The 27,621-nt window shown below is 38.7% G+C and overlaps 1 protein-coding gene and 1 non-coding gene across 4 annotated transcripts in view; one reads left to right on the forward strand and one right to left on the reverse strand.

Moving 5' to 3' along the window:
- Positions 1–3,477: 3,477 nt before the first annotated feature.
- Positions 3,478–27,621, reverse strand: part of SRPK1 (SRSF protein kinase 1) — a 64,464-nt gene continuing 40,320 nt past the window's right edge. For all 3 annotated transcript variants that reach the window (XM_074332855.1, XM_074332854.1, XM_019738815.2), the window contains 4 exons: positions 13,828–13,935; positions 10,756–10,825; positions 7,414–7,506; positions 3,478–5,947 (listed from right to left, as the gene is read on the reverse strand). In XM_074332855.1, coding sequence (XP_074188956.1) covers positions 5,763–5,947; positions 7,414–7,506; positions 10,756–10,825; positions 13,828–13,935 — 456 coding nt within the window. In that variant the 3' untranslated portion in view covers positions 3,478–5,762. The remainder of the gene's footprint in view (positions 5,948–7,413; positions 7,507–10,755; positions 10,826–13,827; positions 13,936–27,621) is intronic.
- On the forward strand, positions 20,752–20,860 carry LOC141571929 (U6 spliceosomal RNA). Its single transcript, XR_012496972.1, has one exon. It is a non-coding gene; the product is annotated as a U6 spliceosomal RNA (small nuclear RNA).

Raw genomic sequence — 27,621 nt, forward strand, 5'->3', positions numbered from 1 at the left:
TAACCAAGTTGTTTTATTCCTTCCTCACTTCTGGCTTGCCTCTGCCTTGGGCTGGGGGCTAGGGACGGTTGTGACACCCAAGTTTCACCAATGACTAGCCCTGAGCAGATGAGGAAAGACTAGTCATTTATACCTGAAATGTGAACTGCAAGGCTATCCCAAATGCTTTCATTATCTTACATCCCTGCATTAATTACCTGTTGCTGCATAACAAATTACCCACAATTCAGTGGTTTTAGAACATTGGAGTTTCTGTGGATTAGAAATCCAGCACGTCTTAGCCAAGAGTCTCTGCCTCAAGGTTTCCCACAGAGCTGCCATTAAGGGTTTGGGTGTGCTTCCAAGCTATTTGTCTGTAGGATTCAGTTTCTCACAGGTTGTTATGCTGAGGGCCCGAGTTCCTTGCTGGCTGCGGGCCTCTCCATAGGTGTATTCACCTGGCAGCTTGCTTCCCTAGAGTAAGAGGGGACACAGACAGAAGCTACAGCCCTTTTGTAACCCTATCTTAGCAGTGACACCCAGTCATGTTTCCCTTCATCTAATTGTTAGAACAGTCACAAATCCAGCTCACATTCAAGGCAAGGGGACTACACAAGTGTGTGTATACCAGGAGGTGGGAACCACTGGGGTCCTTTTACAAGTTTTCAGTTATTCGTAATTAAATTTTCTGCTGAAATGGGCGTGCACCAGAATGCTTTATTGGAACAAAGATTAGATTCGAGTAACCTTACGTGCTGCTGATGGATACGTTTGTTCTGTAATAAATTCAGTTGCTGAAGATAAAGGGGCCCTAGCCCTCAAAACTCATCCCATTTCTATCTAACCTCGAGGGATTTATAGCAGGGTCCACTAATTGCCAGCACTGACCATACTTTCCTTTATATTTAGTAAATCCAAAGCTACCAATGTAGTCGCTTAGAGGAACAAGTTCTAAGAACACAACTCAAACTGTAAGCAGCTGCTACACTTCCGTAACACAATCCAGTTCTGCCAATCAGAAGGGCAAGGCTTGTTACTGTATTAAAATGGGCAAAGCTAGATGTGAAGTAAGGACAACAGATGATATAAAGTGAACTTGGGAGGATATAAAATCAAATTAATCATCTATGTATTAAAAACCCACCCCTTACAAGGAATGGTGCGGTCAGTAACAGTGTCCCCGAAAATAAAACCTAGCCGGACCATCAGCTCTCATGCATCTTTTGGAGCAAAAATTAACTATGACCCAGTATTATGTTATTATATTAATTATAAAGACCTGGTCTTATTTTACGATAAGTAAAATAAGTACTTATCGTAAAATAAGACCAGGTCTTATATTAATTTTTGCTCCAAAAGACGCATTAGAGCTGAATGTCTGACTAGGTCTTATTTTCGGGGAAACACGGTAGCACTGGGCACTAATGTAAACTTGCTTAATTCGTTTTAAAACTTTTTTCACCCCTTCTTCTGCCTCCCCCTGCCACCAACTCCAGTTCAAGCCATTGTTTCTGTCTAGTTGTGTAGGACACAGCTCCCTGACCCATGAGCCTTGCGCCCCCCTCCCCTTCCCGGCTGAGAGTCAGGCGCCGGTAGTCTGTTCACAGCAGCTCTTGGCGGCTGCCGGCCACTCATGGCAGCCGGTGGCGAACTCTGACTGCTCACCGCAGCCCAGCTCCAGGGAGAGCTGTTGTTCACAATCTTAGCTGTAGAGGCACAGCTCACTGGCCTATGTGGGAATCCAACCAGTGACCTCGGTGTTAGGAGCACAGGGCTCCAACCTCCTGAGCCACCGGGCTGGCCCTAAAACTTCTAAACACTTAACATGATCTCAAATTTTATGTCTTCTAAACTTATTTCTGATATCACAAGGACTTGGTGTGGATTAATATTTGTGTAAGGACTTAAAAAGACAAATGTCTATCATAGTTTTTAAATTTCAACTTTTTAAAAAAAGACTTGACAAAAATCACAATTCCTCTTCAGTAGGTTTCAAGGTCCATGTACGATCTCTGTATACTGTTTTGAAGACTGTGAAAGAGCTTCCCAACGCCTTACAGTTAGCAAAGGCACCAAATTCGTGGGCAAGGCACAAAGCACTACTCAAGCTTCTCTGGTGTCATAGGCCTTATTTTGGGAGCCAATCTAAGCTCAGATTCTATTATCAATAAATCACTAATTTCCTATGATACAGTAGCCTAAGAGCAAATCACTTTCCTCCTAAGGCCAAACTGGAAGACCCTATGGGCTTCAAAAAGAAAAGAAAGGGAAGCAATGAAATCCATTTGTAACCTGGGCCTGTTCTGGAGTAACAAAATGGTTTCCCTGTGGACACTCAGGGCAAATGAAGAGTTAAAGGGGTTGTAACTCCACCTCAGTTTGCTGGTTCTTTTGAGATAGCTGTAAACGTTCCTAGGACAGCATTTAAGTTTTCCAAAACCCTGGGAGTTCTAAGTATACATTTAACACAAGGCTTGAAGAGACTGCCTAGATTGGTCAGTCTGGTGAACACAGTGGTTTGATGAATCCCAATTAACTTTCTGTTATTTTTTAAACAGGTTACATTCTGGTCAACACTACAATATGAATACACTACATGTCTTAAGTATGGTGCAATTAAAACGAACTAGAACAGCTTATGTAGTTCGGGGTGGGGAATGACTTTCTATGAGTCACACTTAAAAAGATCACAAATGAAAATGAAAGGCAACTTAAAAACTAGAAAACTATGTGATGGAAAAAGACAAAAATGCATTACCTTTTATAACAAATTCTTACCAAGTCATCAAACAGGGAAGCACACCAGAAGAAAGCTGGGTAACACAGTCAAGTAACTAAAAAAGAATTAAATGGGTACTAAAACCCATGAAACAAGTTTCTAATTTCACTAGTCACCCAGTATACAGATTAAAACAAGATACTCCCTTTTTTTTTGGCAAATTAGCTATTAGGAGTAAAATGAGTGATTGCAATTGGCCCATTGAATTCTCTTGGTCACAGCCAAACAGTCCAATTGCTCTCCACATTAAGTTAGGCAAATTTATTAAAAGCCTTAAAAATGTGCTTACTCTCTGGCCCAGCCATTCCACTTCTAAGAATTTATCCTTAATGAATCAGAAAAGTGTATGAAAACCTGTGTAGTGTTCATCATACCAGTTGCCTCAAGAGCTCACACAAATCTTTGGCATTTTGCACACACTGCAATTATAATCTGAGGGGAAAAAACATACACAAATATTTTTGGGAAAATGCTATCAGATGTAGAAAATAACAATTTTCTTAATATTTTCCAAAATGTATTTTGCCAGTCCCACCTCCAACCCTAATTTAAAGACAGAAGCACAGCTACAAGCCCCATACAATAGCACATGTGCAAGTGGTACAGTTTCATTGCATATTTGAGTTCTAAAAGTATACTGAACCAATCCTTTCCTCCACGCTGAAGTTTGGGTCAGACCAACTTGGGCAACAAATGAACACAACTCTTCTGGAAACATGTAGGTTATTAAATTATTTATTGTATTGCATTGACAAAGAAAACAGACGATGCACCCAGTAGAAAGAATAAAAATGTATTCAGGGTTTTATTTTTAACTGACAGCAAATAGAAATCCTTTAGTGAGATCATGGCAATTTGACAGAATTATGATTAAATTCAACAAAGGTGTGGGGGTACTTGAAGATCAAATTCTACAGCTGCCTCTTTCCACAGCTTCTAATTCATCTGGTTTCTTAAATGATGGGGGGAAAGCCCTTATTTGGTGGGGAAACATTTCCAAAATGAAGTTATAGGTTCTCTCTTACTAAAATTTCATGTCAGTTGTTAAAATGGGGCCTTCTATTTGTGTTTTGGTTATTTCATTTTAACATCATCACCAGAATTCCACAATTGTGATTTTACAGTGAAGAGAAGAATTCAGTTCTTGTTTGCTATTGCTTTAGATGTATATATCGCTGAAAACCCAAAGTGGATAAGAACTGCTGAAGGATTTTCCCTGCCGTTTGATACAATCTATTCTCTTTATTCTTGATACGTGCATAGACAGCCTCACTTAAAATTCTTTCTACAGGAACATGTCTGATTTCAGGACTACCCAATCAAGGATCCGATGAATGGCTGGCCATAATAATATGTTTATGAGTTAAATGGATTGCATAATTGCGCCACTTTTCCCTTTGCCATTGTTGGTGGATAAATCCAGATTCCAATTTCCTGTGTAGAAAGTTGGCTACTCAGCAGTCTCGTTGGTAGCTTTGCTAGCAGAGCCTCAAGTCGCACCTCCTTGGCTTTCTGTAAAGCAGTCCTGTAGCCACTTCTGGAGGATGCCGTAATCCCCAAGGCCCTCTTGGTCCACGCTGACCGAGCGGTGGTGACCTCAATCCTGCCCCTCTTTTGCTTTTCAATATGACCCGAGGAATATGTAATGTAGGGCAAGTCTAGGAGAGGCCCATCCTAAAATAAGATGCACAAAGCCTTTCTCATAAAAAAAAAAAAAAAAAAAAGAGCCTCAAGTACATCTCAAAATTGCAGTTAAAAAACTTACATTATACAAGGAAATAGCAGCAGAGAATGTCTAATCTTAAACCAACCAACCGAAAAAAAAAAAAAGCCAAAACAAAATACTCAAAATAAACAATGAAAAAAGTACCATCCCACCCCTCCCCTTGGTTCTTTTATCCTGGGATTTCATTTAAGACCTGAAGGCTCTGAGAAAATGAGAAAGGCATAGCCACAGAGGGAAACTGCTTCAAGGCTAAATTTTGGACAAGGTAAAGAAAAAGCTGTAAATAAAAGGGGACTGTTTTGAAAAGAATCAAGAACTCTAGGATATTTTCTTCTTAGCTGGTAAATCTCTGAAATCCAGACCACCTTTCTAGAGACATCCTGAATTCTTTAGTTACGGGGCAATAAACTCAAGTGCAATGAGTAAAGTGCCAGCCAGGGATGAAAAAAACAAAACACAAAACAAACAGCCAATCAAAATAACTGCTGTTAGGGTAACAGAAGACACACAGGATCGGACTGATTACAGAACATCTGTGGTTCGGAAGAAATTACTAGTCAATGGTTGTTTTTGTTTCCACCAAAAATCAGACTGGAGATTCAAGGATCTTAGTTATTAAAGGACGAAAATATGACAGTGCTTTTGAACAGTGATAAAATGGTACCCAAATTTGGTGTTTATACAGCTCATTTAAAAAGATAGTAGCTTAAAAGTCACAGGAAAAAATAATGTAGAGAATAACAGAAACAATCCAGGAAGATGATGCAGCCTGGATACAGCAAGTTTAATGTCTCTGCTGCCCAGAGAATTAACACCCTTTTCCCTCTTCTCATCCTTATGCTGGCAATAGGATATGCACTAGAAAATTTGACTCTTAGAGTCAATGAATAAAAGGATGAGCTCATATGTCTTCATAGCTCTTTTTAAAAAGGCTGCTTATAATTGAAAGAATGTCCTAATAGAAAGACAAGGGTACAGGGCGAGAGGTTGTTTCACATTTTAGTGCATTAGTCTTTGGCAAAGCCCAATCAAGGCCGAATTCACCTAGGATGCCCAATGGCTGTGGGAGAACCTCCACAGGGTCAAGTAAGCAAACCCAAATGAACATGTTGGATTAAAAAAAAAACCACACACACAAAAAAACAAACAAAAAACTAGAAACCCTTGAAGGAAGAGCTTCACCCTGAAAAGGGAAGAGGGCAATTCTAGGAGAGGAGGGGTGCAGGGGTGGAGAGTCAGCAAGTGATCTCGGCTGCAGCGCTGGGCTGGGCGGGGGGCTTAGGAATTGAGCCAAGGGTGCCGGAGACAATCAGCAGCGGTGGCTCTCTTCTCAGGGACCAGCTCCAACATGGGCAGTAAGAAATCCGTGAAGCCAGCTGCCTCTTCCTGAGACCACTCATACTTCTCCACTAGAACCTCAAAAAGGCCCCAGGGTTTCAGCTTCGTGATGTGTTTCAGGTCACCTATGGTAAAAACAGTACAAAAGAAACTGACCAACACTGACAAGTGACACGATTCTTTTGTGGAAATCCAGAAACTAATCCATGTAGTCTATAAAGAATCATATTTTGCCACCAGCATCTAATCCCCCATTCACAAAGCACCTCTCCTCTAATGCATTCCTTGGAAAGAAGTGGATCCATTCTTCATGAAGACTTAAAAATTTAAGAAAATTTGTTTGCTCCACCATTCCAGGATTTTAGTTCCAGTGAAACTGGAAGGGCCTATCAGGAACTAGGTGTTCACTAAAATGAATATTAGATGATTAAATAAATGCCTATGTACTCAACACGGTTTCATACAGCGGCCAGAGGCAGTTGATAACCACATACCAAGAACAATTTGTTTGTACTCTTTTTTTTTTTTTTGGCTTTATAGTCCAGTAAATGTTGCTTCAAAATGGGCAGTAATTTAAAAATAGCTAAAACCATGTCAAAGATGTATAAAAGCAACAAAACTAAAAAAATAAACCTTATACAGCTTTCAGATACAGCTGCATCACATTTTGTACTATTCTGGAATGTCAATCTATTTTTTGCTTCTTTGACGTAACATTTTTTTAAAAAGACTGTCAATTATCAGAGGCTTATTAAGTAGATGCTGCTTTAAAATGTTTTTCTTTGCAACTTTTATTTGAAGTCTCTTATGTGGGCAGTGAGTGCCCATTTAATTACCTACTTGGTACACGCATTCCATTCATCTGACTTTGTACACAAGGGAAACGCTTATGAAACCCTTCACCATTTTCTTGCCCAGAGGAGGAACATTGAGAAATGTTTCTGAGTATGCTTGCTGCCAGTGTTAGCGGAAAAATTATTTTTCTCAGCCCTAGTGTACAGGTTGTGAAGAGAAAGTACCAACTTAAAAATCTAAGGTGGGAGTCTTATCTTTGTTTCCTTCACTAACAAGTGATAACATAAATTCATGAAACTACCAAGCAGACAGTTAATTCATGACTGACGTGTTTAAGTGACTGTGTTAGGTGACAATGGGCTACAAGATGAGTGACATGTAATTCTGCCCTTAAGCTTAAACTACTTGCCCTTTGATAGAGGCAGTTCTTAGGCTAAATGCTAGCAAAAATGTACTTTTTCCAGTGTGCTGTGTAGGAGTAATCAACCAACTATCTGCCATCGTAACTAATTTAACACGAAGTAAACACTATTATTATCCCAATTTAGAAATCAGCAAACTGAGGTTATGTCATTGGCCGCACAACTAGTGGAGCATGTGGGATTTGAACCCAGAAGGTCTGGCTCCAGTTTCTCTCTTGACCTGTCATGTCACCTCTGCTAAGTAACAGCTCAGCATTCAGAGTAGGACTATCCTTCTGCAGGTGCTGGGAACATGTACCCTGTTGTACTTACCTCTTAATGGTTCAACATTTTTGCCCCCTTAATGTCTGGGAACAACAAATACATCATTTTACCTTTTTTGGTGAAAAATTCCTTGGAATATTTTCCTGCCACAATGAGCTTGCGAGGCACCTTTCCCAGAAGTTCTATGATCAATGCAATGTGATCTGTATGTTTCAAACATTTCAAGAGGGGGAAAAAAGACACACATAACAGGAGTAACAAATGTAGTTCTCGGCACTGGCAGAAAGAGCAGCATGCACACCTTTGTCAAGCATTTCAGGCTTGCATTCTGTCCTAAATGGGAAGAAGAGGACTCTATCCAGCTACTGGAGAATCCAGAAAACCATAAAAAACTCAGGTGCCCACTCCAATGGGACTTGAGTGCTAAGTAAAAACAACCCTGGTGTGAATGCTCTGCTTCCTGACGTTGAGTCCCTGGAGCCTAGATGAAAACCCACGTTAACAATACTACCTCTGCGATTGAAGAAGTCCTGTGAATATTTCCCACTGAGGGCAAAGCGTCTTGGAATTCTGCCTATCAGCTCTATAATGTGCGCAATGTGGTCTAAAATAGAAGGGTAAGAAGAACAGGATCAAGGACAAGCTGTAAAAGAGGTTTTTCTATGAATAGCTTTTTCAAGGACTAGCTGTTTAAAAGTAAGTACAAATAAAACCAAGGATACTCAAGGGGAGATTGGGAAGGTCAAGAGTTATTTCAGGTGCTTGGGCACCTGACAGTAGCTGGCATGTCCCATTCTGGAGTTTGGAGGCTTAGCTACACCTTTCTTTCTGTTCTGTCTATATAGCTAAGTTTAGGTGGGTTTTTCAGGTAAGGTAAAAAAATGTACCAGTACACTTTAGAGATTCCAGAACTGTTATTTATTTATAATAGTGCTCTGGGCTTCTAAAAATGCTCAGGACGGTTAAAGCCTTAACATATGATTATTTGAATTTTCACAATCACCCTACAAAATGGGCGAAGGACTAATACACCATTTTAAAGATGAGAAAATGGAGAGAATACACGGCCTACTTGAAGCTATAGAGCTAACAGGACGTAGAATGTGAATGAAAACCCACATTTTATCATGTCTAGTCCAGAGCTGTGTGTTTCTTTAAAAAAAAATAAGTCACACTTTGAAAGTAAAACTTAGCACAAACATTTCAGAGTATGGCTACTTGACTACTTGCAGGCCACTGAACTGCCCAAGTCACGGAGTGGCTTGTAACTGTCACAGCGTGAATATGGGCCGTGAACACTGACAGGGAGGTATGTGGTCTGTCAGCAGGAAATGAGCTGGAGACCAGCCAGCGCCCACACGTACAGGCAGCTCTACTGCCTTTTCGCCTTGTAGTGACAGAAACTAAGAATACGAAGAGGGTTGAAAAGTGATGGCTCCTCGCCAGAGCTTTACAGATGTCTTTAATCCTATAGTTATAGAATCATCATTGTCAAAAGGAATCACTTACAAACTTCCAATAATGTATCTTCTAGGGGAATAATATGCTGCACACAGCCATGTATCTTGAGATTTTGTGAAGGTTTCAGGGCATATCTGTTTCTCATGTAAAGGACTCACTGGTCATTTAAAACGGCTTTACATTCATGAATTCATTATCACCTCTGGGCAGTTTTGAGTGAATTTATGGCCTGGTAACAAATACTTGGTTGCCAAGAAATTTCTACCGATTTTAGGCAGGACCTACAAATAAATGTCTTTGCATAAAGTAACTGTGAGACAATAGTTTATCTTATTGTAAATTTCCAAGTGCAATACTGGTTCTTTTAATATTTTTCCTATATCAAGGAATAATTTTTCCCTTGAAATTGTTATTTTACATTTAATTCCAGCAACCTATCTCTGGCCTATCCATTAATCATAGGCTTGACATATTCTGACAGGCAAAATGATCAAGTATTATTCTAAGCGTTAGGGCGGTGGAACAGCAACAGTGACAGAGGACATGCCACTTAGTCCCAGTCTTACTGTGACTTGTACCAAACTGCATACTCTAGAGCCAGGGGACAGGGGTTTGCTCTTTCCTGCTCTTAGGGGCCAAACTGCAATAATTTGAGGTTTCATGTAAGGACTGTTAGTATTGATTGGTACAGGAAGGAATAAACTAGGATCCAAATGTCTAGGATAGATGGCTCCCCCTTGTCTCTTACTTGGGACTTTTCATATACATTTTGATTTTCAGGTTTGATAGCGTAAGATCCTACACAATATAATTCTAGCTACTATATGTGTTCTGTACCACACACTATATTGCATTTCTAAAACAATATAAACCTATAGCCCAAAATTTATAACCCAGAAAAAAAGCAAGCAGAGAACAGGGAAAATGAAGTATTTACAGAGGTAGTAATTATAGTCTATTCTTACATGAAGCTTATGTATAGAAAACATGTCCAAACTACACCCACTAAAACAGGTATTTGGCTATAGGAATTTGTTAGCATAGCATTTTCTAAATAGTACATGTTAGGAATAACAGCAGACCCTACTAAACTGCCTATTAATATCCCAGGGGACCACAGTTTGAGAAATAGAGCTTTCTTGTTTCTGTAGAGCACAGAATGTGACTTCCCAAAGAACTGAGGAAAGCATAGAAAATAAAGGACACATTTTCCACATTGGGAGGGCACACTGCTACTGCTCTTCCAAAGTAATCCCCATTAATCCTGAAAACAAAAGCTGCCTGAATTGTACAATAAAGAAGGCAAAACATTTCTTTAATATTTTTTCATTCACATTATCTCATCTAATTATACGGATGCCACCATGATAGAAACCCCCCCCCCCCCCCCACACACACACACATTCAGTTGTCTGCTTTTACAGCCTCTCAAAGGAAGCAACTGACTGCTTGGGCTTTTCTCAAGGGCTATCACAAAATGTAAATCAATAATATTTTATTTTAAAATGGAATTCTAAATGTTAGTATCATTTAAAAAGAAAAAAACATGGCTTTCATTTTCAGAAAGGGGAAAAAAGAATGCTAAATGTTGCAGAATTTATATAGATAAATAGGACACAATCTCTGCATTCAAGCAGTGTGTTTGTATATTAAAATTATTAACTTCCAAATAAAGTTGGAGGCATAAATAAGCAACAAGCTGATGAACAGGGAGATTCAAACTGGGTCAAGAATGAATCATTAATTTATATAGAAAGGAAGAATGCAAATTTTAGCTTAACCAATTGTGGCCTTTTCTCTAATCCTCATATAGAGTTCTTTAATATCTATTATATAATAGCTAATATAAAACTTCTTATATTTCTATCTTTTTTGGGATTTACATATACTTGGCACACTAAAAAGACTAAGGCACTTGGGTACTAACAAACGGTGTCAGCCACATGCGGGGAAGTGTAACTCCCATGAGACACCCTGTGAAGGGGACTTACCTTCATCTCGAGTGTATTCTTCCCCTGAATGAGGTTCAAACAAATAGTCACCTGTGGCCAGTTCAAAGGCCTAAGAAAAAGAGAGCATACGAAAGCATTAGGAAAAAAAAAAGCCTTTGGGAAGCTTATTGCTATTTGGCTCAATAGAAAGTAATTTTTCTTGGAAAAACCTGCAGGTAATCATTAAAAAAAAATATCGAAGATTACCCTTACCGAGCTTTCTTTCCATATCTGTATCTTAGTAAAACGGAATAGGAAAATTGCAAAAACTCAGTTAATACCAACATGTGGATTATTTTTCAAAGTCTCACAGTGGGAGTTCAGTAAAGATACTGATATTAAAGTTTTAAAAAATACAGAAAATTTTCTAAAACTTGAATTTTCTAAATTTTTTCACTTAGATACTTACACCTAGTTACATATAGTTCTCCAGGAGAACTATATTTTGGAACATAGGGTACTTGCTAGTAGTTACAATTTTACAAACAAGATAACACCAAAAAACCCAACCCAACCCAAACCAAACGATCACAACATTAGAACTGAAAACTAGCAGCTCTATGAAGAAGACAGCACCTTGTGAACACCCTTCCTGCACAGATGAGAAAACCGACCAAATGGAAAGGCAAAGCCCATCCTCCGACCCAGGCCTCTTGATGCCCACGCCCACGCTTGTCTCACACTGACGACCAAAGAGCCTGCTCACGCCAGTCAGGATTAGGGGGAGAGACACAGGCCAAATCAGTTATAAAACCCAGTGTGCTGGGCATCCAGACAATGGGATTACTCAGTGCTAAAAAGACATGAACTGTCAGATCAGGAAAAAACACTGAGGAACCTTAAATGAGTATTACAAAGTGAAACAAACCAGCCTAAAAGGCTACATGATTATGATTCCAAATATGTGACATTCTGGAAAAGGCCCCACTGTGGAGATAAAAGATTGGTGGTGGCCAGGGGTTGAGGGGAGGGAGGGGTGAATAGGGGGAGCACAGAGGATTTTTAGGGCAGTGAAACTGTTTTCTATGACACTATAATGGTAGATACATGTCATACATTTGTCAAAATCCACAGGATGATTAGCATTTAAAAAACATCTATTCTTTATGAATTCTTAATGTTCTTCACAGAGCATTCCCTTTTTATAGCTGTACTTCTAAACTTCGTAGTCTCAATCACTAATGTTTCTCACAAATCGTGTAGACAATCTCACAACTTATCCCTACCTCTCAGAAAGGGTCCCAATCTTTCTATCAATTCATTGCATTGTACGCAGGATGCTCCATCTCCCCAGGCACTTCTGATATTCCAGGATTTATTTTTATTCTCTGAGTATGGCCAAATTTAAAGCAACATTCCTATGTCTATCAGCAAAATGAGAAAAGTTTGGGGAGAAGGAATGGGGCTCAAGTTCTCATGGTATTAATCTCATGGTCAAAAAAATTCCTGCATGTAATCTGGTCCCAATGGGGAGAGGTTAATCCTCCTTTTACCTTTTTTGCCTTAACTTCTTAAGCCTGACATAGCAAATACTGTGTTAAATAGCAAGCAGGACCTTACAGTACTGTCCTCAATTAACCTATTACCCACTATGTGATAAATCAGACGCCATCTATAAACTCAATACATTTTGTAGTTGGTGCTATCTATCACTTATTTTCTCCAGCCAATCAATTCAAATCAAATTCCTCAAAATCATATTTTAAAGTATGGCAAAAAAGGAGGCAAATTTTATTCCAATGTTCTTTCATCTTGTGTGCCTAATGCCAAACTTTATTCCAGACAGTCCTTCATCGTAAAAGCCACTGATACGCCATAACAAATGATTTATAAAGTCATGCCATAGTAACAACATGATTTTAACTCTATTACCTTTGGAAGACCAAGTTTTTCAGAAATGCAGGATGGATGACTAAAACAGGTAGAGGTTTCTAGTCTGTCCTTTCTGTTAAGTTTTCTCCAAGAGTTGACGGAATACTAATCGAAATGATAATTTAATATATTTCTTGTTTAATTCACTCATTTGATGGTCCACAAATATTTATTAAATACTGTTGTATCATAAAGAATCTGTTTGGTCTTTGTTCCTGTTTCCTGAAAGGGAGCCTTTAAACTCTGAATTTCCAAGTGACAAGGGTGGGCCCTGCAACTCACTTCAATTTATGCTCATGATGAGCCTGAGTTCTGTGGGTCATTCTAGCAAACTGCTGAATCTGAAAGGTCAGTGGAACCCCCCAATTTGTAGCCAGTTGGTCAGAAGTGCAGGTGGCCTGTGGACCTCAGAGCTTGAGGCTGGTGTCTGAATTGAGGGGAGCCTCGTGGGAAACTATGCCTTTAACCTGTGAAGTTTGTGATTAACTCTAGTAGTTAGCATCAGAACTGCATGGAAAAAACCCACTGAAAATGTGCCAGGGCCTGAACCAGACACTTAGCAATTATAACAGACATGATTCTTGCCAGCATAGCACTTATAACCTAGTGGAAAAGAAACAAGCAAATAAACACACAATTACAAGAGTATACGCCATTTCAGGAAACAATATATTAATAACACAACCTAACATGAGGCTATTTGTGGGAAATCATTTAATGTCAACTAAGTCTGACCACCTGAACTGTTGCTCGCCTGGGACAAAGCAGTAACTTATGAATCTACTGATGACTGAGCTTCACATCTTAGGAGGTGCAAAGCTGTCTGAGTAACTGCTCAACTGTACAGAATGAAACAGTTTTCAGGGGTTTCCCAAATATGAAAATAGATCAGAGCCAAAATCAAAAGCAACACTTCAGAATAGTTATTTTTACCCCCCTCCCCACCTGCCTAAATCTGTAGTAAGAAACATTTGGTTCCTTCACCTAACAGGAATTTGGCAGGAACCAAATGGAATGCTAGATGTTTATAAGTAGCTTTTGAATTCAGGCCTCTCCAGACATAAGAGTTAGAGTGTCAGTGGTAACTCACACAAAACATTTTTTCTGTTTCTTAATTTGCTGGTCTACTGAAATTAGCAAACAGGGCAAGGTATGTTACTACCAAATAACGAGTGAAGGTCAAGGGGAAAAAAACGTTACCATGCATGCTGTGCTCCAAATGTCAGCAGGGGTATTATAGCCAGATCCTATCAGAACTTCCAAGGAGCGATACTGCCTTGTTTGAATATCTTCGGTGAAATGTTTGTGCTGAGCAAATGGAGAAGGAAACAGCACTTTAAAATTCATTTATTCTAAAAAGCAACAAGTCATGATTGCTCAATAATGGAGATTAAAATAAATTCTCTGAAGTTTTCTCCAAACCAAAGTTTTCATTTAGCTAATTCCTTAAGTATCATTTTGATGCAATTAGCTCCAAATAGCATTTTGCTTTAGTCTACTCCAAGTAATTTTTGCAAACATATGAATCTAAACTTAATATACAGATTAGAGAATAACAATTTCTTTTTAAAATGCAGGTTTCAAGTTTCAAGAACCTTATAAACAGCACCTATAAAGAATTCTTGAGTGACATCTGCATTACGGCAGGGCGAGACACACCCTTTGTCTCTTCCCTTCAATCTACAACTAGTGGAAGATCTGTCATTCCTCTGACCAACATGCTAGGATGCCTGAGAGATCCACACATCTGTACAACTAAAGGTGGGTGGATTGGAATACAAGGAAGGGTGGAACTGGAGGAACAGCAGGGATTGTGCCTGAGACCTGTTCCCCAGCGGTAGCTAAGCCTACAGCCCCAGTGAGCATGGAAGCAGCAGAGGAAAAGGGCTCGTGACTCCCCCCAGTAAAGGAAAAGAAGGCCCGTAGCAGCGTAGATATGTGCAAACCTGGCTGCGGTGGTGCCCGAGGCTCAAATGACCCTGGACACACTGGGGCACCCGCCATCCTGGTGACCCTAACCACACTGGAAGCAGCAAGGCACAAGTGACCCTGGAGGCACAAGCAGCTACGAAGAGAGCACTTGTGACACCTCTGGCAGAAGCTGTGGAGGTTGGAAGTGCTGGCTCTCAAATATAGCTAGCAGCAGCTCAAGTAAGAGAAACTAAAAACTTGTGCTATAGTGCCACCTACTGGAAAACAAGAAAAGGCCTCTAATTACCAACCTGGGTAAACTACCTAAACAAGAGGTGATTGCTACTTCAAATGCACCAGCAAAGGAACAACCCATCAAGTGCCATGAATAAGCATGGTAACACAAAAATAAAAATGACAATTCTCCTGAGAACAAACTCAATTCAAAATCATGAATGGAAAACAACTGTAATGAAGAAAGTCAATGAGATACAAGAAAACGCAGAGAGGAGGTTCAATGAGCTCAGGAGTGAAATTAATGAATACAAGGTATGCTTTAGAAAAGATACTGAAACAAAAAAAGAACCAAACAAAAATTCTGGCACTTAAAAACACTCAATAAATAAGATGAAGAATGCATTAGAAAGCACTGGAAATAGACCAGATGAAAGAGAATTAGTGAGCTCAATGACAGAAATCTAAAAATGATTCAGGTGGAAGAGGACAGAGAACTAAGATTAAATAAAAAACAAAAAAACAACTCTACAAGAACTATCCAACTCCACCAGAAAGGGCAACATAAGGATAATGGGTATCCCAGAAGGAGAAGAGAGGAAGAAGGGAACAGAGAGCCTATTTAAAAAAAATAATAGATGAGAACTTCTAAACCCGGAGAAGGAACTGGACATACAAGTACAAAACGCTAATAGGACACCTAATTATCTCAATGCAAAAAGATTGTACCTAAGACACATTATATTAAAACTGTCCAAAGTCAATGATAAGGGGCTGGCCCGGTGACTCAGGCGGTTAGAGCTCCACGCTCCTAACTCCGAAGGCTGCTGGTTCGATTCCCACATGGGCCAGTGGGCTCTCAACCACAAGGTTGCCAGTTCAGTTCCTCGAGTCCCGCAAGGGATGGTGGGCTCCACCCCCTGCAACTAGCAACAGCAACTGGACCTGGAGCTGAGCTGTGCCCTCCACAACTAAGACTGAAAGGACAACAACTTGAAGCTGAACGGCACCCTCCACAACTAAGATTGAAAGGACAACAACTTGACTTGGAAAAAAGTCCTGGAAGTACACACTGTTCCCCAATAAAGTCCTGTTCCCCTTCCCCAATAAAAAAAAAAAAAAAAAATCTTAAAAAAAAAATAAAATAAAAATAAAGTCAATGATAAGAAAAGAATTCTAAAAGCAGCCAGGGAAAAACAGACAGTAACCTACACAAAGGAACCCCCATCAGGCTATCATCAAGTTTCTTAGCAGAAACTCTACAGGCTAGGAAAGAGTGGAATGGCATATTCAAAATACTGAGAGATAAAAAACTGCCAGCCAAGAATAATTTATCCAGCAACGTTATCTTTCAGATATGAAGGAGAAATAAATGCTTTCCCAGACAAAGAAAAGTTGAGGGAGTTCAACACCACCAGAACTGCCTGACAAGAAATGTTGAGAGGAGCTCTCCTGTCAGAAACAAAATGGCCAAAATATACAAAACACTGAGTGAGGTGATAAATAGAATCAGAAAACTGCACCTCTATTACAGAACATGGTGTTAAGCACTTAATTATAGCATAAAGGTTAAAGGGAAAGCATTAAAAACAACAATGGCTACCTCAATTTGGTAACAAACACACAGCATAATAAGGAATAATTTGGGACAACAAAAATATAAAAGAGAAGAAGAAAGAGGATGGAACTTCTATAGGCAAATGAAGATAAGATGCTATCAAAAGAAAAAGAACTACTTTATCTATGAGATATTTTATATAAACCACATGGTAACCACAAAACAAATCTAAAACAAAGACACAAAACAAACAAAAGAGGAAATGAAGACAATCATAGAAAACCACCAAATTAAAATAGCAGACAGAAAGACAAGGGAAAAGAAACAATGGCGATATAGAGCAACTTCAAAACAAAAATAAAATGTCAGTAGTAAGTTCTCATATACCAGTAATTATCCTAAATATAAATACACTGAATTCACTAATCAAGAGGCACAAAGTAGGTGGATGGATCAAAAACAAGACTCATCTATATGCTACCTTCAGGAGACTTTTCTCAGCTCAAAGATAAACAAAGGCTCAAAGCAAAGGGGTAAAAGATGATACTCCAAGCAAATGGTATTCAAAAGAAGTGGATATAGCCATACTTATATCAAACAAAATAGACTTGAAGCCAAAAAACGTAACAAGAAACAAAAATGGATTATTATATAATGATAAAGGGGACAATCCATCAAGAAGACACAACATTTATTAATATATACACACTCAACTTAGGAGCACTAAAATATATAAAGCAATTATTAACAGTCCTAAAAGAAGAAATTGACAGAAACACAATAGTAATACCATTTCCCCAAAAATAAGACCTAGCCAGACAATCAGCTCTAATGCGTCTTTTGGAGCAAAAATTAATATAAGACCTGGTATCATATCATATCATACCTGGTCTTATATGATAGTTAAATAAGACCAGGTCTTATATTAATTTTTGTTCCAAAAGACACATTAGAGCTGATGGTCCGGCTAGGTCTTATTTTCGGGGAAACACGGTAGAAGACTTTAACACCCCACTTAACCGATGGACAAATCATCCAGATAGAAAGTCAACAAAGAAACATAGGTCGTAAATGACATATTAAACCAGGTAGACTTAACAGATTTATACAAAACATTCTACCAAAAGCAATAAAATACACATTCCTTCAAGTGCACATGGAACATTCTCAAGGATAGACACAAGTCTCAATACATTTAAGAAGACTGACATCATATCAAGCATCTTTTCTGAACACAACAGTATGAAACTAGAAATCAACTACAAAAAGAACAGCGGGAAAAAAATCACAAATACGTGGAGATTAAACAATATGCTACTGAACAATTGGGGCAGCAAAAAATCAAAGGAGAAATCAAGAAATACATGGAAGGTGGTTGAACATACAATGTGATATATAGATGATGTAACTGTACACCTGAAATCTATGTAACTTTACTAACAATTGTCACCCCAATAAACTAAAAAAAAAATAAAAATTCATGGAGACAAAACTGAAAATACGATCCAAATGGAATGTGCAGCAAAAGTGGTATTAAGAGGGAAATTTATGGCAGTACAGGCATACCGTATATATTGTGGGTCCAGTTCCAGACCACCATAATGAAGTGAGATGTAACCTTCAATTTATGAAAAACGCAACATCTGTAAAGCACAATAAAATGAGGTATACCTATAAAGGCATACCTCAAGAAACTAGAAATGTGTTGGATAAACAACCTAACCCTATACCTAAAGGAACTAGGAAAAGAAGAATAAGCAAAACCTAAAGTCAGTAGAAGGAAAGTAAAAATCAGAGCAGAAATAAATGAAAGAGAGACTAAAAAGACAATAGAAAAGATCAACGAAATAAGGCTGGTTCTCTGAAAAGACAAACAAAATGGACAAAACTTTAGCTAGACTCACTTTAAAAACAGAGAAAAGATTCAAATAATAAAATCAGAAATGAAAGAGAAGTTACAATGCATGCCACAGACATACAAAGGATTGTGAAAGGCTATACACCACACCAAGTGGACAACCTAGAAGAAATGCATATTCTTAGAATCATACAACCTTACTATACTGAATCATGAATAGAAAATCTGAACAGACTAATCACTAGTAAGGAAATTGAAATCGTAATCAAAAACCTCCCCCAAAACAAAAACCCAGGACAACACAGCATCACTGGTGAATTCCAACAAACATTCAAAGATTTAATACCTATTCTCAAAAAAATTGAAGAGGAGGGAACACTTCCTAACTCATTTAAAAAAGCCAACATTACCTTGATACCAAAAACTGAAAGGACAACACACAAAAAAAGAAATTACAGGGCAATGTCTCTGATGAACATAGATCCTCAACAAAATACTAGCAAACTGAATACAATAATACATTAAAAGGATCATACACCAAGATCAAGTGGGATTCATTCCAGAGATGCAAGGATGGTTTCAACCTCTACAAATCCATCAATATGATAAAACACATTAACAAAATGTAGGATAAAAATCTTATGATCATCTCAATAGATATAGAAAAGGCATTGAACAAGACTCAACATCCATTTATGATAAAAAAAACAACAACTCAATAAAGTACAGAAGGAAAGTACCTCAACATAATCATGACTATACAGGATAAACCCACAGCTAACATCATACTCAACAGCGAAAAACAGCGCTTTTCCTCTAAGATCAGGAAGAAGACAGGAATGCCCACCCTCAACACTATTCAACATAGTACCACAAGTCCAGGCCAGAGCAATTAGGTGAGAGAAAAAATAAAAGGTATCCAAATTGGAAAGGAATTTAAATAAAATGCATTTGCAGATGTCATTATTTTATATACAGAAAACCTTCAAGACTCCACCAAAAAACTATTAGAAATAATAAAAAAATACAGTAAAGTTGCAGGGTACAAAATCAATATGCAAAAATTTGTTGCATTTCTATATACTAACAATGAACTATCAGAAAGAGAAATAAAGACAATAATCCCATTTATAATAATAAGAAAAATAGAATACCTACGAACAAATGTATCCAAGGAGGTTAAAGACCTGCACATGAAAACTATAAGGCATGGTTGAAAGAAACTGAAGACAAAAAAAAGGGAAAGATATTTCTTGCTCATGGATTGGAAGAATTTGTTAATTCTTTGCTCATGGATTGGAAGAATACTTTGCTCATGGATTGTTAATTCTTGCTCATGGATTGGAAGAATTTGTTAAAATGTCCATACTACCCAAAGCAATCTACAGATTCAATGCAATCCTTATCAAATTCCCAGTGGCATTTTTTCACAGAAATAAAACAATAAGTCCTCAAATTCGTATGGGAGCCATAAAAGACCCTGAATAACCACAGCAATTCTGAGAAAAAAGAACAAAGCTGGAGATATCACTCCCTAATTTCAAACTATACTACAAAGCTTTAGTAATCAAAATATTACGGTATTGGCAGAAAAACACAGATAGACCAATGGAACAGAATTGAGAGCCCAGAAATAAACCCAAACATACGAGTATATGGACAACTAATTTACAACAAAAAAATCAAGAATACACAATGGAGAAAGAAAAGTCTCTTCAATAAGTGTTGTTGGGAAAGCCACATGCAAAATAATAAAACTAGACGACTCTTACACCATACACAAAAATTAACGCAAAATGGATTAAAGATGTGAATGTAAGACCTGAAACCATGAAGTACACAGAAAAAAACGCAGGCACTAAGCTCCTGGACTTTTCAGTCTTAGGGATGTTTTTGTGGATTTGACTCCAATGGCAAGGGGACAAAAACAAACAAAAGGGACCAGTTCAAACTAAAAAGCTTCTTTCTGTTCAGCAAAAGAAACTATCAACAAAACAAAAAGGCAACCAACCAGAAGAAATTTGAAAATGATACTTCTGATAAGGGGTTAATACCCAAAGTATATGAAGAACTCATACAACTCAGTAACAAAAAAAGAAACAACCCAATTAAAAAATGGGCAGAGGATCTGAACAGACATTTTTCCAAGGAAGATGGATAACAGACACACGAAAATGCAGACTAAAACTACAGCAAGAGATCACTTTACACTATTAGAATGGCTATTAAAAAGAAATAACCAGTGTTGGACAGAAGGTCCAAGGGAATCCTTGTACGCTGTTGGTGGGAATGTAAATTAATGCAGTCACTGTGGGAAACAGTATGGAGATTTCTCAAAAAATTACTAGAATGACCATATAATCCAGCCATTCCATTTCTGGTATTTATCTGAAGAATATGAAAACACTAATTCAAAAGATATATGCACCCCTACGTTCATAGCATTCTTTACAACAGCCAAGGTATGGAAACAACCTAAGTGCCATTGACTGATAAGTGGATAAAGATGCGTGTACACACACAGACAGGACTACTACTCAGCCGTAGAAAAAGATGAAATACTGTGCTCGCTTCAGCAGCACATATACTAAAACTGGAACAATCCAGAGAAGATTAGCATGGCCCCTGTGCAAGAGGATTACATGCCAATTTGTGAAGCATTCCATATTTTTATTATGAAATATTTTTAAGGCAAAATATTGTGCATGCATCTAAATAATGTTTCAAACATTAAATGATATGGGAAAATGCTCCATGATAAAATGTTAAATTTTAAAAAGCTGGAAGTAAAAGTGTATGATCCATTAAAAAAAAAAGGAAAAAAAGATGAAATATTGCCATTCATGACAACATAGACGGACCTTGAGGGTATTATGCTACGTGTACTACAAAATAAACAAAAAGAAACAAGCAAGCAAAGCAAAACAAAAGAACTCATAGATATGAACAACAGATTGGTGGATACCAGAGAAGGGGACAGGGGGTGGGGGAGAAAGCGGGGGACGGGTATAATGGGTAAAGGGGTCAAATGTGTGGTGATGGATGGAAACTAGACTTTTGGTGGGGAGCACGCCACACAGAGGGTATACAGATATCAAATTATAATGTATACCTGAAACTTATGTAATGTTATAAACCAATGTTACCCCAATAAAAGAAAAGAATTCTTGCCCTCCTTCTCCACTGTCCCCTTGGGCCCCTCCAAAAAAAATCAAACTTGACTTTTGGGGAAACAGAGACCATGGAAAGCACCACAAGGATGCAAACAGCAAAGCAAGGAGTTTCTTTAACACATAAATTGTATGGGGAAAAAAAGGGAAAAATCTCTGTAATAAAAGTAGTTTAAGAGACACAGTACCCATAGTTTAGGGGTTACCAGAGGGTAAGGGAAGAGGGGTTGCAGAAGAAGATAAACGGGGTCAAATATATGGTGATGGAAGGAGAACTGACTCTGGGTGGTGAACACACAATGTGAGATATAGATGATGTATTACAGAACTGTACACCTGAAATCTATGTAACTTTACTAACCATTGTTACCCCAATAAACTTTGATTAAAAAAAAATAAAAAAGAGACACAGTACCCAATTTTGCATTCATGGGTTTTATTTGGACACTGTTTCAAACAAACAAAATTTAAAAAATGTTTGAGATTAACTGGCAAAACTGACCGAATATTTGCTATTAGCGAATTATTAACGTTAGGTGTAACAGTAGCAACACAGTTACCTAAAATCATCTTTTAAAAGCCATATTTGTGAAAATAAAATGCCTGGGATATACTTCAAATAATTTGGAGGGGGTGGCAGGGTGGGGATATAGGTGAAAATAAATTGGCAATGAGTTGATAATGGCTGAGTGACACTAGTATGACGACACAGGAGTTTGTTATTCTTTTCTCTCTACTTTTGTATAGGTATGAAGTTTTCCATAATAAAAAATACAGAAAAAAGAAGCTTAGAGGGGCTGGCCCGGTGGCTCAGGCAGTTAGAGCTCCATGCTCCTAACTCCAAAGGCTGCCAGTTCGATTCCCACATGGGCCAGTGGGCTCTCAACCACAAGGTTGCCAGTTCAATTCCTCGACTCCCGCAAGGGATGGTGGGCTGTGCCCCCTGCAACTAGCAACGGCAACTGGACCTGGAGCTGAGCTGCGCCCTCCACAACTAAGACTGAAAGGACAACAACTTGAAGCTGAACAGCACCCTCCACAACTAAGATTGAAAGGCCAACAACTTAAAAAACAAACAAATAAAAAAAGAAGCTTAGAACGAGTCATATACAGGAAACAAAATTTGGATAATAGTAAAACATGTACAAGAAAGTGTGGAAGATGATTCTCTAACCCTACTGAAATTCAAAACCAAGGACTGGCATTTGTGAAGAGAGAAAATTAAGTAGAGAAAGCTTTAGGTAGAAAACCAACACTGACCAGAGCTCCACAGGGTTGGGTCCAAACTGGATAAAGTCTGACCAAAAAAAGCAAGAAGTACTCTAGGAAGAAGGAACACCACAAGTGAAGGCACAGATTTTACCTGGCTGACAAGACAGCACCGCCGCGTGTTAGTGAGTAGGCGAGTACGCCCTAAGAAGACTGATGTGACATCTGAAAACATCATTCCTGTAGCCTTCTGGTTGGTGGCCCAATTTAGGCTTAGTAATGAAAATCTGAACAATGGTTGTAGAAATAGGAGAGGAAAGAGTTAAATCCAAGGACAATCATGGAAAGAAAAAGCAGAATGTAAAAATTCAATGGCTAGATGTGGGAAACAGTAGGAAGAGCCAAAAGCAACTTTGTGGCAGAGGCCTTTCTTTAGGGTTGGATGTCTGTTGAGAAAAACAGAGATGAAGAGACTTAGAGGGAAGAGGTGTTATAGAAAAATAATGGGTTCAGATAGGGAATGTATTGCAGGTGATAAGATACATTTACAAAAATGGACATGTTGTTCCAGGGAGTTGTCTTTATTTATTGCACCTCATTACCACCTTATAATGAGGTCAAGATTTAGCAAAAGTACAGAAGGTGGATTGGATACACACACACAAGTCCACTCACTCCTGAAACTCCATTTTAGTAGAGAATCCAATGTTCATTTCTAAAGCATAAGCTGACCAAGAGAGTGGCAAAGACGTCAGAGCAGTAAAATCTAGGAATTGGAAAGGAAAGCAGAGAAATCATCGGTGAATGTCTTGGTGGATCCAAGAAAGCTGAATAAGAAGCCACTGGTGAAAAGCTGAGAAGGAATGCGATGCATACACCATGGCACTCCTCCCCCCAAGGCTCAGGATTGGTGGTATCAGGTGTCTCTGGAAACAGGGGTGAGGTGGGGCTGAACACAGGCTGACGGCTTTGAAACGTCTTTGAAAGAAACAGACCCCCAGAACGTAGTGCGTGATGCAGTCTCACTGCCCCTGCCCCTGGCCTGCAGACCCCTTGGAGGTTTTCTCTGGAGTAAAACAGGGTCTCTGGAGGACGCTCTGCACAAATGAGCAGAGAGCACCATTCTGAAGACAGGGAAATTAAGTGACTCTGTGTAACTGTATGGTGTAATTTCTTGCTTAACTCAACGCCCAGAACACTAGTAGCCAGGCATTGACCTCTCTGGGTAGGAGATCTGAGGAAGACTGTGAGTCTTCTGTGGGAAATATGACCAATCCAAGAGGTAAGATCCACAGGTCCTGCTATCTGAGGAGGAACTGACACAGCCCAGACAGATCATTCGCTGGTGAACAGCAGCCAACAAGAGCCATCCAGGCCGAGCGTCCAAATGGTTTTCTAGTACTCCTTTCACATGGTCACCGTCCTTTGTTTAGTGATCCTAGACAGAAAGAAGGCTACCGATACCATATAGGAAGAAGAAAATGTCAAAAATGGAAAAATAATATCTTTTGAGATAAGCAGACAACCAAAAAACTATTGGAAAGTAAAAATAGAAGAAACAAAATAAAATAAGGCTTTGAGAACAAGTTGAGAAGTCTCCCAGAAAACAAAACGATAGAAAAAAGGAGAGAAAGGTAAGAAAACAAGATCTACAGAGGAAGTCTAACATTTAAATAACGAGATTTCAGAGCTAGAGAACAGAGACCAAAGAGAAGAGAATTAAAAAATAAATAAATAAAAGAAGTCAGGAAAGAGCCAAAACCAAAGAACCAGAGGTTCAATACTGAGTCCTTAGCACACATCATGGATGAAAACAGACCTAATGAGGCATTCTGCCGGGAAATGACGATCCTACTGACTTCCACAGGGGAAAAGGCTCCGTGCAAAGGATCAAGAATCAGAAATGGCAATGGTCTCATTCAGCAGCAACAAGACAGGAAACCAGGAGACAGTGGATCAATAACCAATGTTCTGAGGGAAAACGATATTCCACTTAGAACTTTACACATAGCCACTGACTGTAAAAGAATGAAAATGTTATCAGACATGCAAGGTTCCCCTCTGCCTGCCCAATCTCACACACCTTTCTACTGTTAAGTTGATGTACTTCAAAACAAACAAACAAAACCTGCACAAAAACAACCAAGAAAGAAGATCAGAGAGACAGAGAACAGGATATAAAGAGGGAGTAAACAATAATCTCCAAGATGATAGTGAAAGGATATCCTAAATGGCAGCAATGCAGCAGGCTTACAGGGCAATCCAACTGATAAACACAGATTAGAAGACTCTTTAGGAAAAAAAAGTTGAAAGAATACCCAAGGTACTTGTATGTATTAAAGTATTTACACCACGGGCTAAAAGTGTGGGGTTGAATTAAGTGGTAAGTGTACAAAGACACCAAGCAAATAAAAGTGTTAGGCAGAAGGGATCATAATATGTGCTCAGTTCAGCTGAGGATAGACAGCATTATAGACCTAATAATGGAAACATGGAATGATTACCTAACCAATTACCAAAATTCATATTGGTTAAGCCCTACTTTTCAGGAGGAAGAAATATCTAAAATTGAAAAAAAGAATTGGGAGCAATACACCCAAGTTGTTATTAGTGACGTGAAGGTAAATACTGTTATGTGGCGAGTGAAAAATTGGCAAAGGGAGGGGATAGATTTTTGAATCAAAATCTATGTAACAGTCTCTAAACTATGTACTTGTACGTGTATAACTGATGAGTAAAAGTATATTTTTAAGAATCAAGCTATTTGAAAATCACGTATGTGACGAAAAAGGGGCTCTATAATAAACCTGACAAGTCTAGTGACTGAAAGTAACCTCCCAGGGTGACCTGATCATAAATTCCTAACTGGGCAGGTCATGGTGGGTGGTCACGTCCCAGGCATATAGTTTCTGTAGTAAAAGGTTTCTTTCCAGCCCTGTCCACTGTTCTTATGCATCTAGGTTAACTCACCTTTGAAATGCCTTTTTCAGACCTCTCTGAAGCACAACCACCCTCAACGGAGCACATAGTCTTTGCTAACTATCCTGTAATCCAATTCCCACCTTGCTTTCTCCCACCTTCAAGTAAACTTCCTTATGGTCCCTCCTTAATTCCCCATGTAGAAAAGAAAGTGCCAAACTGTCATTCTGTGAAGTATGGAGATCTTGCTCCCGGCAGTGTTGTCAGTTTGACTCAAACTTTTATAAAAAAATCTCTACAGCTTTGGGCGTTTCTTATGCCAACACATAAAGCTGCGTTACTGACCAACAGAGGCTGCTACGCTGCAGACACCAACAAGGTGTGAGATTTGACCAGGACCCAGCAGAGCAAGAATGTCTAGGGCACCACTGTGTCCTACTGCCTAGGTCAGACTATGTGCCAATTATTTTGCTGAATGAATGAAAAGAATGTAAAGTCATTTTGGTACAGACATGCATGTAACAGTTGAAAAAGAGAGAGATTAATTTTGTTGTAGCAAAACTGACAGGAAAGATTGTACCAGAATAAAGAAAAGTGTGCCCAATGGGTAAGGAAAGCATGTTCCAAACATAAAGGCATAGAAGCTTGAAATACGGTGTGGGCAGAAAACTGACAAACATGTGATATTGTATCACATGGTATTTGTTACAGAACCAATGTTTCTCTACAAATTCATTCACTTAAATATTTACTGAGCACCTCCGATGTACCTGGCACTGTTGTAAATATCATAGAAATAGCAGTGAACAACAAAAAAATCTGTTGTGACAGAACATACGTTCTAGGCAGAGTGATATTAAGCAAACAAATATATAGTATCAGATTGTAATAAGTACTGTGGAGAACACAAATTTGAGGGGGGAGAGGAAAAGAGAGAAAATCCATGAACATAATGAAGGTGTATATGCGTCTGGAGAGTGGGGGCCTGCAGATGATGTTAGGTGTTCAGGGGAAGATCTCTCTGATAAGACGACTCTGAATAGGACGTGAAATAAGGAAGGGAGTGAACTGTACAGTGTCTTGGGAGGAGAATTCCAGGCAGAACTAAGTTTTCGGTTTGGTGGTGTGTGGGGACATGGTAAGGACTTTGGCATTCATTTTGCAAGGTTTTGAGAATACCTGACCTGATTGACGCTTAAAAGGACCACTCTGATCGCTGTGCTGACAACAGTCTATAGGGGGCAAGGGAAGCAGAGGGAGAGCGAGCGAGACTATTGTAGTCATCCAGATGAGAACACATGGTGGCCTGGACCAGACGGGCATGAGGAAGGAATTCTACTATAACTGCTTGAAAAGCTTTTCCACCTTCCTATCAACCAGTGCTAAGCTCTGACTTCATTTTTTCTAAAAGGTTATCACACTATTCTAGAATTAATACTGGAAGTGAGATCTTTCTTGGGTATGAACCATTAGGTACAGAATGTCATATGGAATAGGGAATGTGAAGTCTAAGTATAAACATAAGACCTATTACAGATGATTTTCAACAGCTCAGAGTTTTTGCCTCAACATTCAACATTTCTGTTTACAAAGCATATGGCTCTCTGAGTAATGTCATTTATGTGCAAATCATTCTACTGTAGATTTAAAATGTCCATTAAAAAGAATGCAAAAACCCCTCCATTCTTAACTAAGTAAACAACAATATTAATATGACACTATACATCTAAAACCCCTTAAAAAAAAAGCACCCGACTTCTGACTTAGCAATTTCGTATCTAAGACACATTCTAAGGACAACTACACAAAGATTCACGAGCTAAGATGCTCATCCGTAAGAGCTGTCAAAAATGTGTGAAGACTATATAGGGAATACTAAGTAACTAACTGAATTTGATAAAAACTTTCTGGATTACAAAGAAAAATGTCCAATATATTAAGTGAGTTAAAAGGTTACTTACAATCAATAAATTAGATGCCAATATTGAAAATAAGGGGCAAAGTATGAACACAGGCATTGAGAGTACGAACGTGAATGAGTAGATAGATAAAACGAGACTGGCCAGGAGCTGACATTATTGAATCTGGGAGACAGGTACCGGAGTGGAAGGATTGTTTCATTATACCATTTACTC

This window comes from Rhinolophus sinicus, linkage group LG05, assembly GCF_036562045.2.
Source record: "Rhinolophus sinicus isolate RSC01 linkage group LG05, ASM3656204v1, whole genome shotgun sequence".
Classification (NCBI taxonomy): Eukaryota; Metazoa; Chordata; class Mammalia; order Chiroptera; family Rhinolophidae; genus Rhinolophus; species Rhinolophus sinicus.